The 12,812-nt window shown below is 39.9% G+C and overlaps 1 protein-coding gene across 5 annotated transcripts in view; it reads left to right on the top strand.

Moving 5' to 3' along the window:
• chaf1a (chromatin assembly factor 1, subunit A (p150)) overlaps positions 1-12,812 on the top strand; it is a 47,106-nt gene that overhangs the window by 11,619 nt on the left and 22,675 nt on the right. For 4 of the 5 annotated variants that reach the window (XM_043720962.1, XM_043720959.1, XM_043720958.1 and 1 more), the window contains exons 2-3: positions 696-749; positions 8,351-9,168. In XM_043720962.1, the coding sequence (XP_043576897.1) occupies positions 698-749; positions 8,351-9,168 (870 nt within the window). In that variant the 5' untranslated portion in view covers positions 696-697. Of the gene's footprint in view, positions 1-695; positions 750-5,006; positions 5,114-8,350; positions 9,169-12,812 lie in introns of those variants that run through there. The other variant, XM_043720961.1, reaches the window with a different exon arrangement.

Below are 12,812 nucleotides of genomic sequence, written 5' to 3' on the forward strand. Positions count from 1 at the left end.
TTAAAAATTAATGAATCGAAACCTGCATCCCGATTCTAAGAGATTAAAGACTTAACAGCAATCTAGGTTTGTTCAATACTTCACATAAATTGTATGACACTTCGATCTTTGATCTTTTACTATAAATTTTGTCTTATGGTCCTGCCCCACTAGCTACCTGATGAAGGGCAGTGCTGTAAAAGCATGTACTTCTGAATAAACCTGTTGGATGATGACCTGGTGTTATGTGATTTTTAACTTTGTTCACTCCAGTCCAACACCGGCACTTCCACAAGATGTAAATAGTTAGAATAACAATTGATTGGCAATAAGATTAAAAAAATGATTTTCTGAAGTAAAAGATCAATGGAAACTGACAATGCCATCTCCCAAAGTTTTTGCATGATGTATGTAATTAAAATAATTTCAGCCCTGTTGTGGATTTTTCAAAATATGTATTAGTTATCAGGTTTATTTGTCTCTTTTGTGGTTGTGGTGAGGGGAAGTAATCAGATACTATATAAACAGTTACGTTTATCTCGGAAATAAATCCTTGATGTGTGGTATTACAAATTGTTTTTAGATCTAGAATTACAAATAGTGTCGGACAATTGAGTGACATTTACTTACGAGAGAAAAATCTGTTCTCTTTTATAACTTTGCTTAATTTTCAAAGTTTACTGTTTCTGTATTTAACTTGTTTATTTTCTTTGCAGTAATGGAGGAGTGCAAGTTGAAAGCAGTCACTCCAGCAAAGAAACTGGTCCAAGGTAATTTCAGGTCTTGGTTATTAATATGATGCATTTTTTCATTGTAATGGGTCACAACATGGTCTTTTTCAGGTTTCAAAAACTTGAGCTGTGTTTCACCCTAGATGGAGACCATTAATGTCTGTCTTGATTGAATTCTATTCTTATTCTTTTATCTATTTGCACACTTGATTGAGTTTCTGAAATGAAACCCTTTTCCAATGTGGTGCTTTGTTTACATGTCTAGTTTGTGGCTTTTCTATTATCCGCCCTCAGCCTCGTTACTGTGAAAATCTCTTGTCTTTATACAAATCGTAAATTACTTTGCACATGCATTTACACACTGCTGAAGTCGTTAGTAGGTATTACTTTTTTTTATGGGAAGTAAGTTACCTTTCCTGGGAATATGGTCAAATGGCACTTGAGGACTAAGCATACCGAACATAGCTGGATGTAACTTCGGCCAACTTTTGTGAATTAATACTTGAAAACCTTGACATTGATAATCACAGCTGAAAATGTGTTGCTGGAAAAGCGCAGCAGGTCAGGCAGCATCCAAGGAACAGGAGAATCGACGTTTCGGGCATAAACCTTTCTTCAGGAATGAGGAAAGTGTGTCCAGCAGGCTAAGATAAAAGGTAGGGAGGAGGGACTTGGGGGAGGGGCTTTGGAAATGTGTTAGGTGGAGGGAGGTCAAGGTGAGGGTGATAGGCCGGAGTGGGATAGGGACGGAGAGGTCAGGAAGATGATTGCAGGTTAGGAAGGCGGTGCTGAGTTCGAGGGATTTGACTGAGACAAGGTGGGGGGAGGGGAAATGAGGAAACTGGAGAAGTCTGAGTTCATCCCTTGTGGTTGGAGGGTTCCCAGGCAGAAAATGAGGCGCTGGACACACTTTCCTCATTCCTGACTTGCTGCGCTTTTCCAGCAACACATTTTCAGCTGTGATCTCCAGCATCTGCAGCCCTCACTTTCTCTCATTGATAATCACAGGACAATTTAGATATCGCTGCAATTGGTCACCATCAAGCTGTATTTTACCACTATCCAGTATGGTTAAAAAGTGGATCCCATTTGGAGATATATTCTGCAATTGTTTCAGGAATCTCCTAACTTGCTATATTTGGTTAGAGTTCACAGGAAAAGTGACAATTTTCAGAGAAATGCCAACATGCTGTGATACCTCTGGAGCTGCAGAGCAGCATGAATCTATCAAAGGAAAAATAATGAACTAGAAACCAGAGAAGTTGTTAACAATGCAAGTTTTTGTTTCTGTATGCACACAACAAACGTTCTTGGATTATTTTATCCCATTATCTGAAGAGTAATGCCGTTGACTGTTGTGATGTTGTCTTGAGGAATATGGGCTATAACTGCATGATGTGAAATTTTGCAATGCTAATTAATTTTGAGATATACATCTTCATGAATTTATATAATTAACGTAAAGCGTGGCATACACTGAGCTGACATTGCTCAACCTCTAGCATTTCTTGGCAGAAAACACACATCTTCTGAGTTGGGCTTAATTTTATTTTTAACTCAATAAGGTATGTTTTACTCCCCTTAATTTACCACATGGGACCAGGAAGATGATACAGCCCAACATACCCAATGAATGCACAAGCGTTAAAGCACACCCACACAAAGCTGTGTACACATGGTGACTGAAGAACTGCAATGTTTCCTGTAGTGAAAAGTGAAATACAGAGGAACCTCTATTATATGAAGGACACAGACGGGGAATATTGGAACCTTGCAATCGTGCTGGATATAACAGGTTCCTCTGTATAAGGCTGATTTAAAGCTAAAGTTTGCTAATCTGTCAAACAATTGGACTGCAATGAGAAAACTTTGAATTAGCGTTAAATTAACATGAGACTGAATGTAGAAAGAAGTGTCTTGAAGAACATGTCCTAGACCAAACACTGACTAGCCATTGGCTTGATCTTGAGATGGTTGTATCAGAATGAGTCTTTGATATTCTCCAAATGGTTACATCACCTCCATAAATACAATGCTTTTATACTTATAGTCATAGAGATGTACAGCACAGAAACAGACCCTTTGGTCTAACCCGTCCCTGCCGAGCAGTTATCCTAAGCTAATCTCGTCCCATTTGCCAGCACTTGGCCCATATCCCTCTGAACCCTTCCTTTTCATATACCATTGCAGATGCCTTTTAACTGTTGTAACTGTACCAGTCTCCACCACTTCCTCTGGCAGCTCATTCCATGCACGCAGTACCCTGTGCATGAAAAAGTTGCTCCTTAGGTCCCTTTTACATTTTTCTCCTTTCACTCTGAATCTATGTCCACTAGTTCTGTGTTCCCTGACCCAGGGAAAAGATCTTGTCTGGTTGTCCTATTCATGCCCCTCATGATTCTATAAATCTCCTGTAAGGTCACCCCTCAGCTCCAACGCTTCAGGGAAAACAGCCCCAGCCTATTCAACCTCTCCCTATAGCTTAAACCCTCTCACCCTGGCAACATTCTTGTAAATCTTTTCTGAACCCTTTCAAGTTTCATAATATCCTTCCGATAGGAGGGAGACCAGAATTGCATGCAATGTTCCAAAAGTGGCCTAACCAATGACCTGTACACCCGGAACGTGACCTCCCAACTCCTGTATCCAGTGCTGTGATCAATAATAGAAAGCATACCAAACACCACCATCACTATCCTATCTACCTGCGTCTCTACTTTCAAGAAGCTATGAACCTGCACTCCAAAGTCTCTGTTCAGCAACACTCCCTCGACCTTACCAGTAAGTGTATGAGTCCTGCTCTGGTTTCCTTTCCCAAAATGCAGCACCACACATTTAGCCACTCCTCAGCCCATTGGCCCATCTGATCAAGATCCCATTGTTATCTGAGGTAATCTTCGCTGACCACTACACCTCCAATTTTGGTGTCACTTGCAAACTTAATAACTCTACCTCCCATGTACAAATGACAAAAAGTTATGGACCCAGCACTGATCCTTGTGGCACACCACTGGTCACAGGTCTCCAATCTGAAAAGCAACCCTCCGTGACCACCCTTTGTCTTCTACCTTGGAGCCAGTTCTATATCCCAGTGGCTAGTTCTCCCTGTATTCCATGAGATCTAATCTTGCTAACCAATCTCCCATGGGGAACCTGTCGAATGCCTTACTGAAGTCCATATAGATCACGTCCAATCCTCTTTGTTACTGATTCAAAAAGACTCAATCAATTTTGAGAGACATGATTTCCCACACACAAAGCCATGCTCGCTATCCCTAATCAGTCCTTGCCTTTCCAAATATATGTAAATCCTGGGTCCCTCAGCATTCCCTCTAACAATGTGCCCACCACTGATGTCAGGCTCACTGGTCTATAGTTCCCTGGCTTTTCCTTACCACATTTCTTAAATAGTGACACCATGTTAGTCAACCTCCAGTCTTCCGGCACCTCACCTGTGACTATCGATGATACAAATATCTCCGCAAGGGGTCCAGCAATCACTTCCCTAGCTTCCCACGGAGGTATAGGCTACACCTGATCAGGTCCTCGGGATTTATCCACTTTTATGCATTTCAAGACATCCAGCACCACCACCTGTAATATGGACATTTTTCAAGATGTCCCCATCTATTTCCCCACTTTCTATACCTTCCATATTCTTCTCTACAGTAAACACTGGTGCAATTCTCTCCCTAGTTACCCTTTTGTCCTTTTATTGTACTTATAAAAGCACTTTGGAATCTCCTTAATCTCCTTGATTTGCCAAAGCTATTTCATGTCCCCCTTTTGCCCTCCTGATTTCTTAAGTGTACTCCTACTGAATTTACACTCTTATAAAGATTCACTCAATCTCTCCTGTCTATGCCTGACATATGCTTCCTTTTTCTTAACCAAACCCTCAATTTCTTTAGTCATCCAGCATTCCCAACACCTACCAGCCTTTCCTTTCACCCTCGTGGAAATATATTGCCTCTGGACGTTTGCTATTTCATTTTTGAAGACTCCCATTTTCCAGCTGACCTGCGAACAACTGCCCCCAATCGGCTTTTGAAAGTCCTTGCCTAATACCATCAAAATTAGCCTTCCTCCAAATTAAACCTTTCAACTTTTAGATCCGGCCTATCCTTTTCCATCACTATTTTAAAACCAGTAGAATTATGGTTGCTGACCCCAAAGTGCTCCCACTGACACCTCCGTCACCTGCCCAGCCTTATTTCCCAAGAGTAGGTCAGGTTTTGTACCTTCCCTCGTTGGGACGTCCACATACTGAATCAGAAAATTTTCTTGTACTTCTAGTGGATCCTGCAAAGATTTCAGAGTAGCAACTAGTTGATGTAACTGCTTTATGGAAGGAAAATGTTTACTGTTGCTGCAGAAGGCCATATTGTCCAGAGACTACCAAGGTATGATGCCAAAATTGCCAGTTTACAGAAATTTATCAAATAGTACAATAAATGGAAGTACAGTACTCATAGTGACATGAGGCCAATTGGTATGAAGTATCCTTGAATTTTTACCAATTTTAAAATCAATTTTGCTGCTGAACTGGAGTGGAAAGGTTCAAGTAATCCTGATGAAATCAATAGAACCTGATTCAGAGTGTATCAGTCTGCAAGTCAATAGAATTTAAGCTGTCAATTTCTAGTACAAAGCCAAACTGAAAATCAAATTCCCTTCAAAGTTTTTGTGCATTTCCAGGATAACTGGATGAATGAGGGGTGTTTCTGATGTCGAATCGACATCCTGGTGGCCTCTGCAAAGAATTGTTTCCTAGCATAAAAAATGTGCCAGCCCCTTATGATCTAATTTAAAGGCTGTTGTGTCTGTTCAGGGGAAACAAAATATTGTTTTAATTTTATAATATCTACATGCCTGTACTGGGCTTAATAATGATTTCTTCCTCAATCACCTTCCACTTTCCTCTGCCTGGCTGAACGTGTTCTCATTGAATAATTGCTCCTTTAATTCATCTCCCTTCTGCCAAGTCAAGAGTGGGTATAGGCACCCACACAGGCACCCACATGGGTCCCAGTTATGCCAGTCTCTTTATGGGGTGTGTGGAACAATCCTTGTTCCAGTCCTACACTGACCCCTTCCCACAACTTTTCTTGATGCATTGACGACTGATTCAGTGCTGCTTCATGCTTTCATCAGGATCTTAAAAACTTGGTACATTTTGCCTCCAAATTCCACCCCTATTTAACTTTTACACCGTCCATTTCCAACACTTCCCTTCCTTTCCTTGACCTCTCTGTCTCTATTTCAGGGAATAAACTGTCCATTGCCTTCTTCCGAAAAGCCACTGACTCCTATAATTACCTTCATTATAGCTCGTCACACGCCTCTTTCTGCAGGGACTTATCCCATTCTTCCAGTTTCTTCACCTATGTCGCATCTTGTCGGAGGATGCCACCTTCCAAAACAGTGCTGCTGATATGGCTTGCTTCTTCCATGACCATGGTTTCCTACCCATTGTGATTGACAGGGCCCTCAACCACATCCAACCTATTGTCCATGCTTCCTCTCTTGCCCCTTCCCATCACTCAACAACATGCTCGGGTTCTTCTTGTCTTCACTTTTTTCATCCCACCAACTTCTGCATTTGAAGGATCGTTCTCTGCCATTCCAGTGAACTTCAGCAGAATGCAATCATCAGACACATCTTCCCCTCACTCCCAGTCTGCATTTCCCAGGGATCGTTCCCTTGGGGACACCTTAGTCCATTCCATTACCACCAGCACTACCACCCTCCCCACAGCATCCTCCCATGTAACCGCAGAAGATGCAGCACCAACCCCTCCTTTTATTCTCTGCTCATCATCCAAGGCCCTAAACAGTCTTACCCGGTGAAGTAGCATTTCATTTGTACCTCCTCCAATCTTGTGTATTCAATTCGCTGCACCCAGTTTGGCCTACTGTGCATTGGAGAGACCAAATGCATACCGGGTGTCCACTTCGCAGAACACCTCTAGTCAGTGCCAAGCAAGACCCCAACCTTCCCATAACCAGTCATTTTAACACAGTACCTCTGCTCACATGCCCACTTGTCTGACTTGGCAGGCTGCAGTGTTCCAGTGAATTACAGTGGAAACTAAAGGAACAACAACATCTCATCTTCAGATGAGACACTTATTTACAGCCTTCTGGATTTAATATTGAGTTCAACATCTTGAAATTGTGAACCAGCTCCCATTTCTTACCTTTCCTTTAGTTTTATTTGTTTCTTTCTCTGTTATCATGTTCCCCCCCATACCCCCCCCAAAAAAATGGGACTGTCAGCTCTGGCAGGTAGGCACACCATTGTTCTGCCATTCTCACATTCCGATCACTTAATCTGAACTATTAACATCTCATCTCCACCAGCATCCTACACTCTCACCCTAGCATAAATGTTTTCCCTCTGTTTCACTACTTCAGCTATGATGTAAAGTCATCTTGACTTGAAATGTTAGCTTGCTCCCTCAACATGGGTGCTGTCTGACCCATTGTGACAAACACCATTTGTTGTTTTCAGTACAAATTCCAGCATGTGCACTAATTTGCCCATTCATTTGAGGATCATCTTTCTGCTGAAGGAAGAGATAATTCACTGGAGAGAGAATCTTCACTGAGATTGGAAGTATGAATGGCTGTACACCTTGGTGATTGTATAACCTTATCATCAAATCTACTACGCTATTAATGTGCAAACTCTCATCGGTGTTTTTTAAAAAAAATTAAACATCCAATTCCTAGGTAGAGAAGAAAAATGTTCACTCTGGACAAATGGTCTTGCAATGGAAAATTCCAAATCTGGTCCCAAACGGGATCTTCTGATGCCACAGTAAAGATGACTTGATGAATTTGTTAAACCCTTTGCATGGAGGTAGTGTGTGAATTTGGCAGGTTAATAAATTTTTTAAACTGTATTTAAAAGGTATTTTTTTAGAATAAATTTATTCAATTAAAATTCCTTGTTTTGTAATTCAATATGATGAGCACTGACGACAGGTGTGTGTTTACACTTACATTCTATTTGTTAACTAGTTTTCAAGGAATTTTCAAACTGCAAATGTGGATTGAAATGTCACCTAATCTGCAAAACTTCATCTATTGGTTGAATTCTGTTTCTGACTAGGGGAAACTATATTGGTGTTAGCACTGCATTTCTTATCACTAATCCATTGTTTTATGTTGGTTTATTGGCTTTCTTTGGACTATTGTAGTGTATGATGTGACATTGAACAGGTACTGACACTTCAGTTTAATACCAGAAGATTGCTGCATTTTATTTTTGGAAATGCTGTCTTTCTGCATGCTTTAATTATACTTTAAAGGAAGGGGTTGGAATTTTTCTGAAATCCAAACCTACATTGCTTCCTCTTTCATTAAAACCAAATTAATTAGTGTCATGAACTTGTAGCAGTTAATAGTCTGCCACTGCATTATTCGAGCTAGCTAATGAAACAGTACCTAAAAAACTAATATCTACTGTTAGATCTGGAGTCCAGATTTGAGTATGAGTGGTTAACTGATTGAAGTAGCTGGTGGTTGAGAATTAGAAGAAACAATCCCCTTTTTTTTATTGTTTAATATATTCTAAGTTGTCTTTTTAAATATGCTTAATATTACAAACTTTGTTTCTGCTTTTTTTTTTGTAGCACGATTGCCTTTCAAACGTCTCAACCCTGTACCAAAGCCAGAAAATGAACAGACTACTGATACTAAGCGGACAAAAATTTCCACTAATGCACCCGAGCAACTGGCAGCAGTCAAACTCATTGCATCTGTGGAAGATGTTGAAAATGACTGCAAAATAAACTTGGATGGCCAAACTGGAAATTCTGCAACAGTGGATGGGGATCTGGCTCCCTGCAAACTTGTTAATGGGAAAGGACCTCTTGATGATTTTTTGCATTCCGTTGAGAAGAAGAATGCTGTGGTTACAATGCATACTAGTGGACTCCATTCCACAATTGACTTAACATGTGATTCTAGCAATGAAGGTTTGGACAGCATAGGCACCACAGATGTAAAACTGTTGGCTTGTGAGAAAGAGCTAAATGAGAAAACAACAGTTGTTTCTGAAAAAAAATGCAACTGGTTTGATAGCCTGAAACCTAGTGAAAGTAAAGAGGTAAATTCTGAAAATTCAGCCTCTGGGCAGAGTAGCAGGGAAAGTAAAACTTATCAAGGACAAGAAATTGAAAGCAATAGCCCAATTGTGAACAATGCGTTGAGAGGCAGAATGCCAGTGGTGGTTTTAAAAGACATAATGGCTGGCAAGGCCTGCTGGACTGGGAGTCTAGAGAAGGGCATAATGCAAGTGGGAGGATCTGGGTCATTTACAAATGAAAGCAGTGAGTCACCCATCAGTTCTCTATCAAGTTCTATTTCAGCTACTGATAGTTCACCAGAAACAAAGTCTCCAGCGGATGAAAGAAGTCCCAGATCTGCATTCTCAACACCTGGAAACAAGGTTGATATACGATTATTTTTGTACGTTATTTGGGCAAGGGGGAAGAGAAAAGTGTTACTGTCTCCAATGCACGAATGAGAACTTTTGTTAAACTGTATCCAATTGAACTGTGAAGGGTCTAGAAGTATGACAGTGCATGTTTGGGGAGAAAAAACACTTTGAGCTGCTTTACAAAGATGAAATGCTACTTTTGAAATGCAGTTTTATAAAAAAGAATCATGCAATGTTCATGCCTGTGAGCATGAATCTTAAATGATTGTTTAGCAAGTTTTTTTTGAAGTGGCAAATAGGACTTGACAGATTTCAGTATACAGAGGAACCTCGACTATCCGAACGAGATGGGCTGGCACTATTTCATTCGGATAATTGATTATTTGGTTAATCAGTTCACTGCCTTTCCTCTGGGACTCAGAGGATTCTGTGAAGTCTGCTCCCTGTTCAGAGACTAGGCAGCAGCACACTGCATGCAAATCCCTGCCACCCCAACCCCCCCCCCCCACCAAATTGCTTTGGATAATCGAGGTTCCTCTGCATACACATTTGAGCCTTAATCATTACCCAATAGGTTTTTGTTTCTGACAAACATGAAACTTAAAAGAAAAATATTTATTCTGCCTTTGGGCATTTATTATTTCAAGGGATAAGACTGCCAGTTAATTATTGCAGTGTTTAGCTGCCACTTAGATTTTAAGTATCTTTTTGTAAACAGAAAGGATTGAAAATTTCAATTTGATTTCTAGTATGAAATCTGCAAAATAGTTTCTCGATTGTCACGTGAATCACTTTTTTATATCTAAATCTCTGCCATAAAATGCTTTTGATTGCATAGAAGGATTGTGCTCATGAAAATTGGACCGGTTGACTGGGTTTACTGAAGGAAAACAAAGCAAGTAGAAGGTTGGTTAGTTTATAAAATGGGAGCCTACATTTAACCTGCAATGGTGGAATTATTCAATCAGATAGTCAGAAGTGCATCTTATGAGATGAATTTTATTTTACTAAGTATCTGAATTTTCTGTTGCTTAGAATCAAATTTAAGACATAATAGTTAACAACTTTCAAATTCCTTTTACTGTTAGAAGCACTTCAATATTGAAGCTTATCTCTGTATTCCCTAGCCCAATTGAGATTTTTTTTTCATAGTTGTCAAACTGATGTATGATATTCTGTTTTCACTATTGCTAGCTTGTCTTCAATCTTCCTTTTGTCAACTCTTCTGCCTGTCCTAAATAGTTTTATAGCAATATTTATTTGTCATTATCCTACTTACACTTGTTTTTTCTCCTCTCAGCCATTGGTTTGTGCAGTGTTCACAACCACCGCAATTTTTCAGCTATGATTTTATAGATATAAGTTTTTGTCGCAATCAGAATTGTGCTTTTCAACCTAAGAAACTTGGACTCTTGTTTTATCCCATTTTCTGTATTTGTCTTTTTATAAAAGATTCTGTACTTATAATTCTTTTCCTCAAGTTGAGAATCTAAAGTTAATCATGTTTTATTTCAGCTTGACTTGAAATGTACTATTTTACATGACTCCACATCTGTCTGTTTCGTAACTTCTTCAGTATTAACAAATTGTAATATATATTTTGTGCTTTTTATCTTCTTTCCTTCTTGGAAACATCAGCTAAGAAGAGTTAGCAGTAGGATGCCACTTGAGAATTTGGTATAATTAGACATATGAAATCCATTCACTGGGAGGGACACAGAGCAGGTCTTACTGCTTGTTTTAGCTTCACTGTAATATATCAGAAAATCAGAATGCAATTATCAAATCGTGAAGGAAAAGGAAAAAAACATAGCATCAGCTATTTTTAAAAGATAGAAATACCACTGTCCTCAATTGCCACTTTTCAAATTATTGTTTCTCTAAGCTCATTACTGTTACTTGTGCAGATTGCCTGAAGCAGGCTGTTCAGTGATGTATATCTTTATTAAATCTCTCTTGCTGTCTCTCTTCACTCCTCTGCTGCCTCTTCCTCCTAGAAAGAAAAGTTCCTTGTGAGAGAAATCAACATAGATTCTGAAAAGTTACATTTTGATATATTAACCATCTTGTAATTGTTCGCTTTCATTTTACTAGTACCTTCTATTTCGCTTTCTTTGGGAAATGCTTGTTTTTACACTTTTTTGTCACTGTTATCAATGACTCATTGATTAGAGATTGCTCTTTTGCATATTGCCAAAGTATCAAACTTTCTGTTACCCCCTTGAATGGGTGGCACATGGCTCAGTGGTTAGCACTGTAGCCTCACAGCACCAGTGACCCGGGTTCGATTCCAGCCTAAGGTGAATGTCTGTGTGGAGTTTGCACATTCTCCCTGTGTCTGCGTGGGTTTTCTCCGAGTGCACCAGTTTCCTCCCACAGTCCAAAGATGTGCAGGTCAGGTGGATTGGTCATAAATTGCCCATAGTGTTAGGAACATTAGTCAGAGGGAAATGGGACTGGGTGGGTTACTCTTCCGAGGGTCGGTGTGGACTTGTTGGGCCTGTTTCCACACTGTAGGGAATCTAAAAATGAATGGGCAAGGAGGAAATAGTGTAAGGGTCCTTGTATGTACCTTTGTTTTTATTTGTTTGAGTCACTATTTGTCTAAACGCTTCTAGCAATACACATACCAATTCCCCAGGGCATACCTACATAAGTGAATCTCTTCACCCTGGCAAAAGAAGGTCCCATGGTCTGTAGGGGAGCGAAATAATGCTTCCACATTTTGCACAGAAGGAATCTGTGTGACGTCCCCACCTGACTGTGTGTTTCTTTTTCTTTTATTCTTCTCCCAGTCCTGCTGTGTAAATGTAGGATCCATTTGCAGTCTGATTGTGTCTTAGGTTAACCTTGTGTTCTTCTGCTATGAGAACTGGCATGTGAGACTTTTTCTTTCCACTTGCTTGAGAGCAAATTAACTGTTGGGCATTACCGTATCGCATTTCTGATTTTCACACTTTCAACTCCATCACATGAAGGCATAGATTTAAGGTGAGGAGGGAAAGATTTTAAAAAGGACCTGAGGGATAGCTTTTTCATGCAGAGGATGGTGTGTGTATGTAATGATCTTCCAGAGGAAATAGTGGAGACTGGTACAATTATAATATTTTAAAAGGGTATATGAATAGGAAGTGTATAGAAGAAAATGGGCCAAAGGCTCCAAATGGGACTAGGTCAGATTGGGATGTCTAGTTGACTCAGACGAGTTATACTGAAGGGTCCATTTCTGCTCTCTGTTACTGTATGACGCTGCTTATGTGGGCCAAAGGCATAGGTACCCTGGCAAGCTGTGTCTGCAGTGTGAATATTTAAAAGAAATGGCACACAAATTTCCAAATTTGAGAATAGCTCCTCAAAGAAAAATGAAGAGGAACTGACCCAAAGAAACAACAGTTAAACTGGAAAGTATTAAAGGAAACTGAGACCAAAAATGCTAGAACCAGACATCTTGACAAATGAGTATTAACTGAAAATAGGATCCACTTGTAACTAAGAATAGAGCCTTGATGTTGAACTTGCTTTGTCAAGCAAGATCGAGTGAAGCCATGCACATTCCCTAGGTTACGTCATAATCACCTATTAAATTCACCTTACTTCTGTCTCTGGGACAGCAGATTCATTTCAAAAAGTTGCATTTATTATGAAGTTGAAGC

This window comes from Chiloscyllium plagiosum, chromosome 31 (assembly GCF_004010195.1).
Source record: "Chiloscyllium plagiosum isolate BGI_BamShark_2017 chromosome 31, ASM401019v2, whole genome shotgun sequence".
Classification (NCBI taxonomy): domain Eukaryota; kingdom Metazoa; phylum Chordata; class Chondrichthyes; order Orectolobiformes; family Hemiscylliidae; genus Chiloscyllium; species Chiloscyllium plagiosum.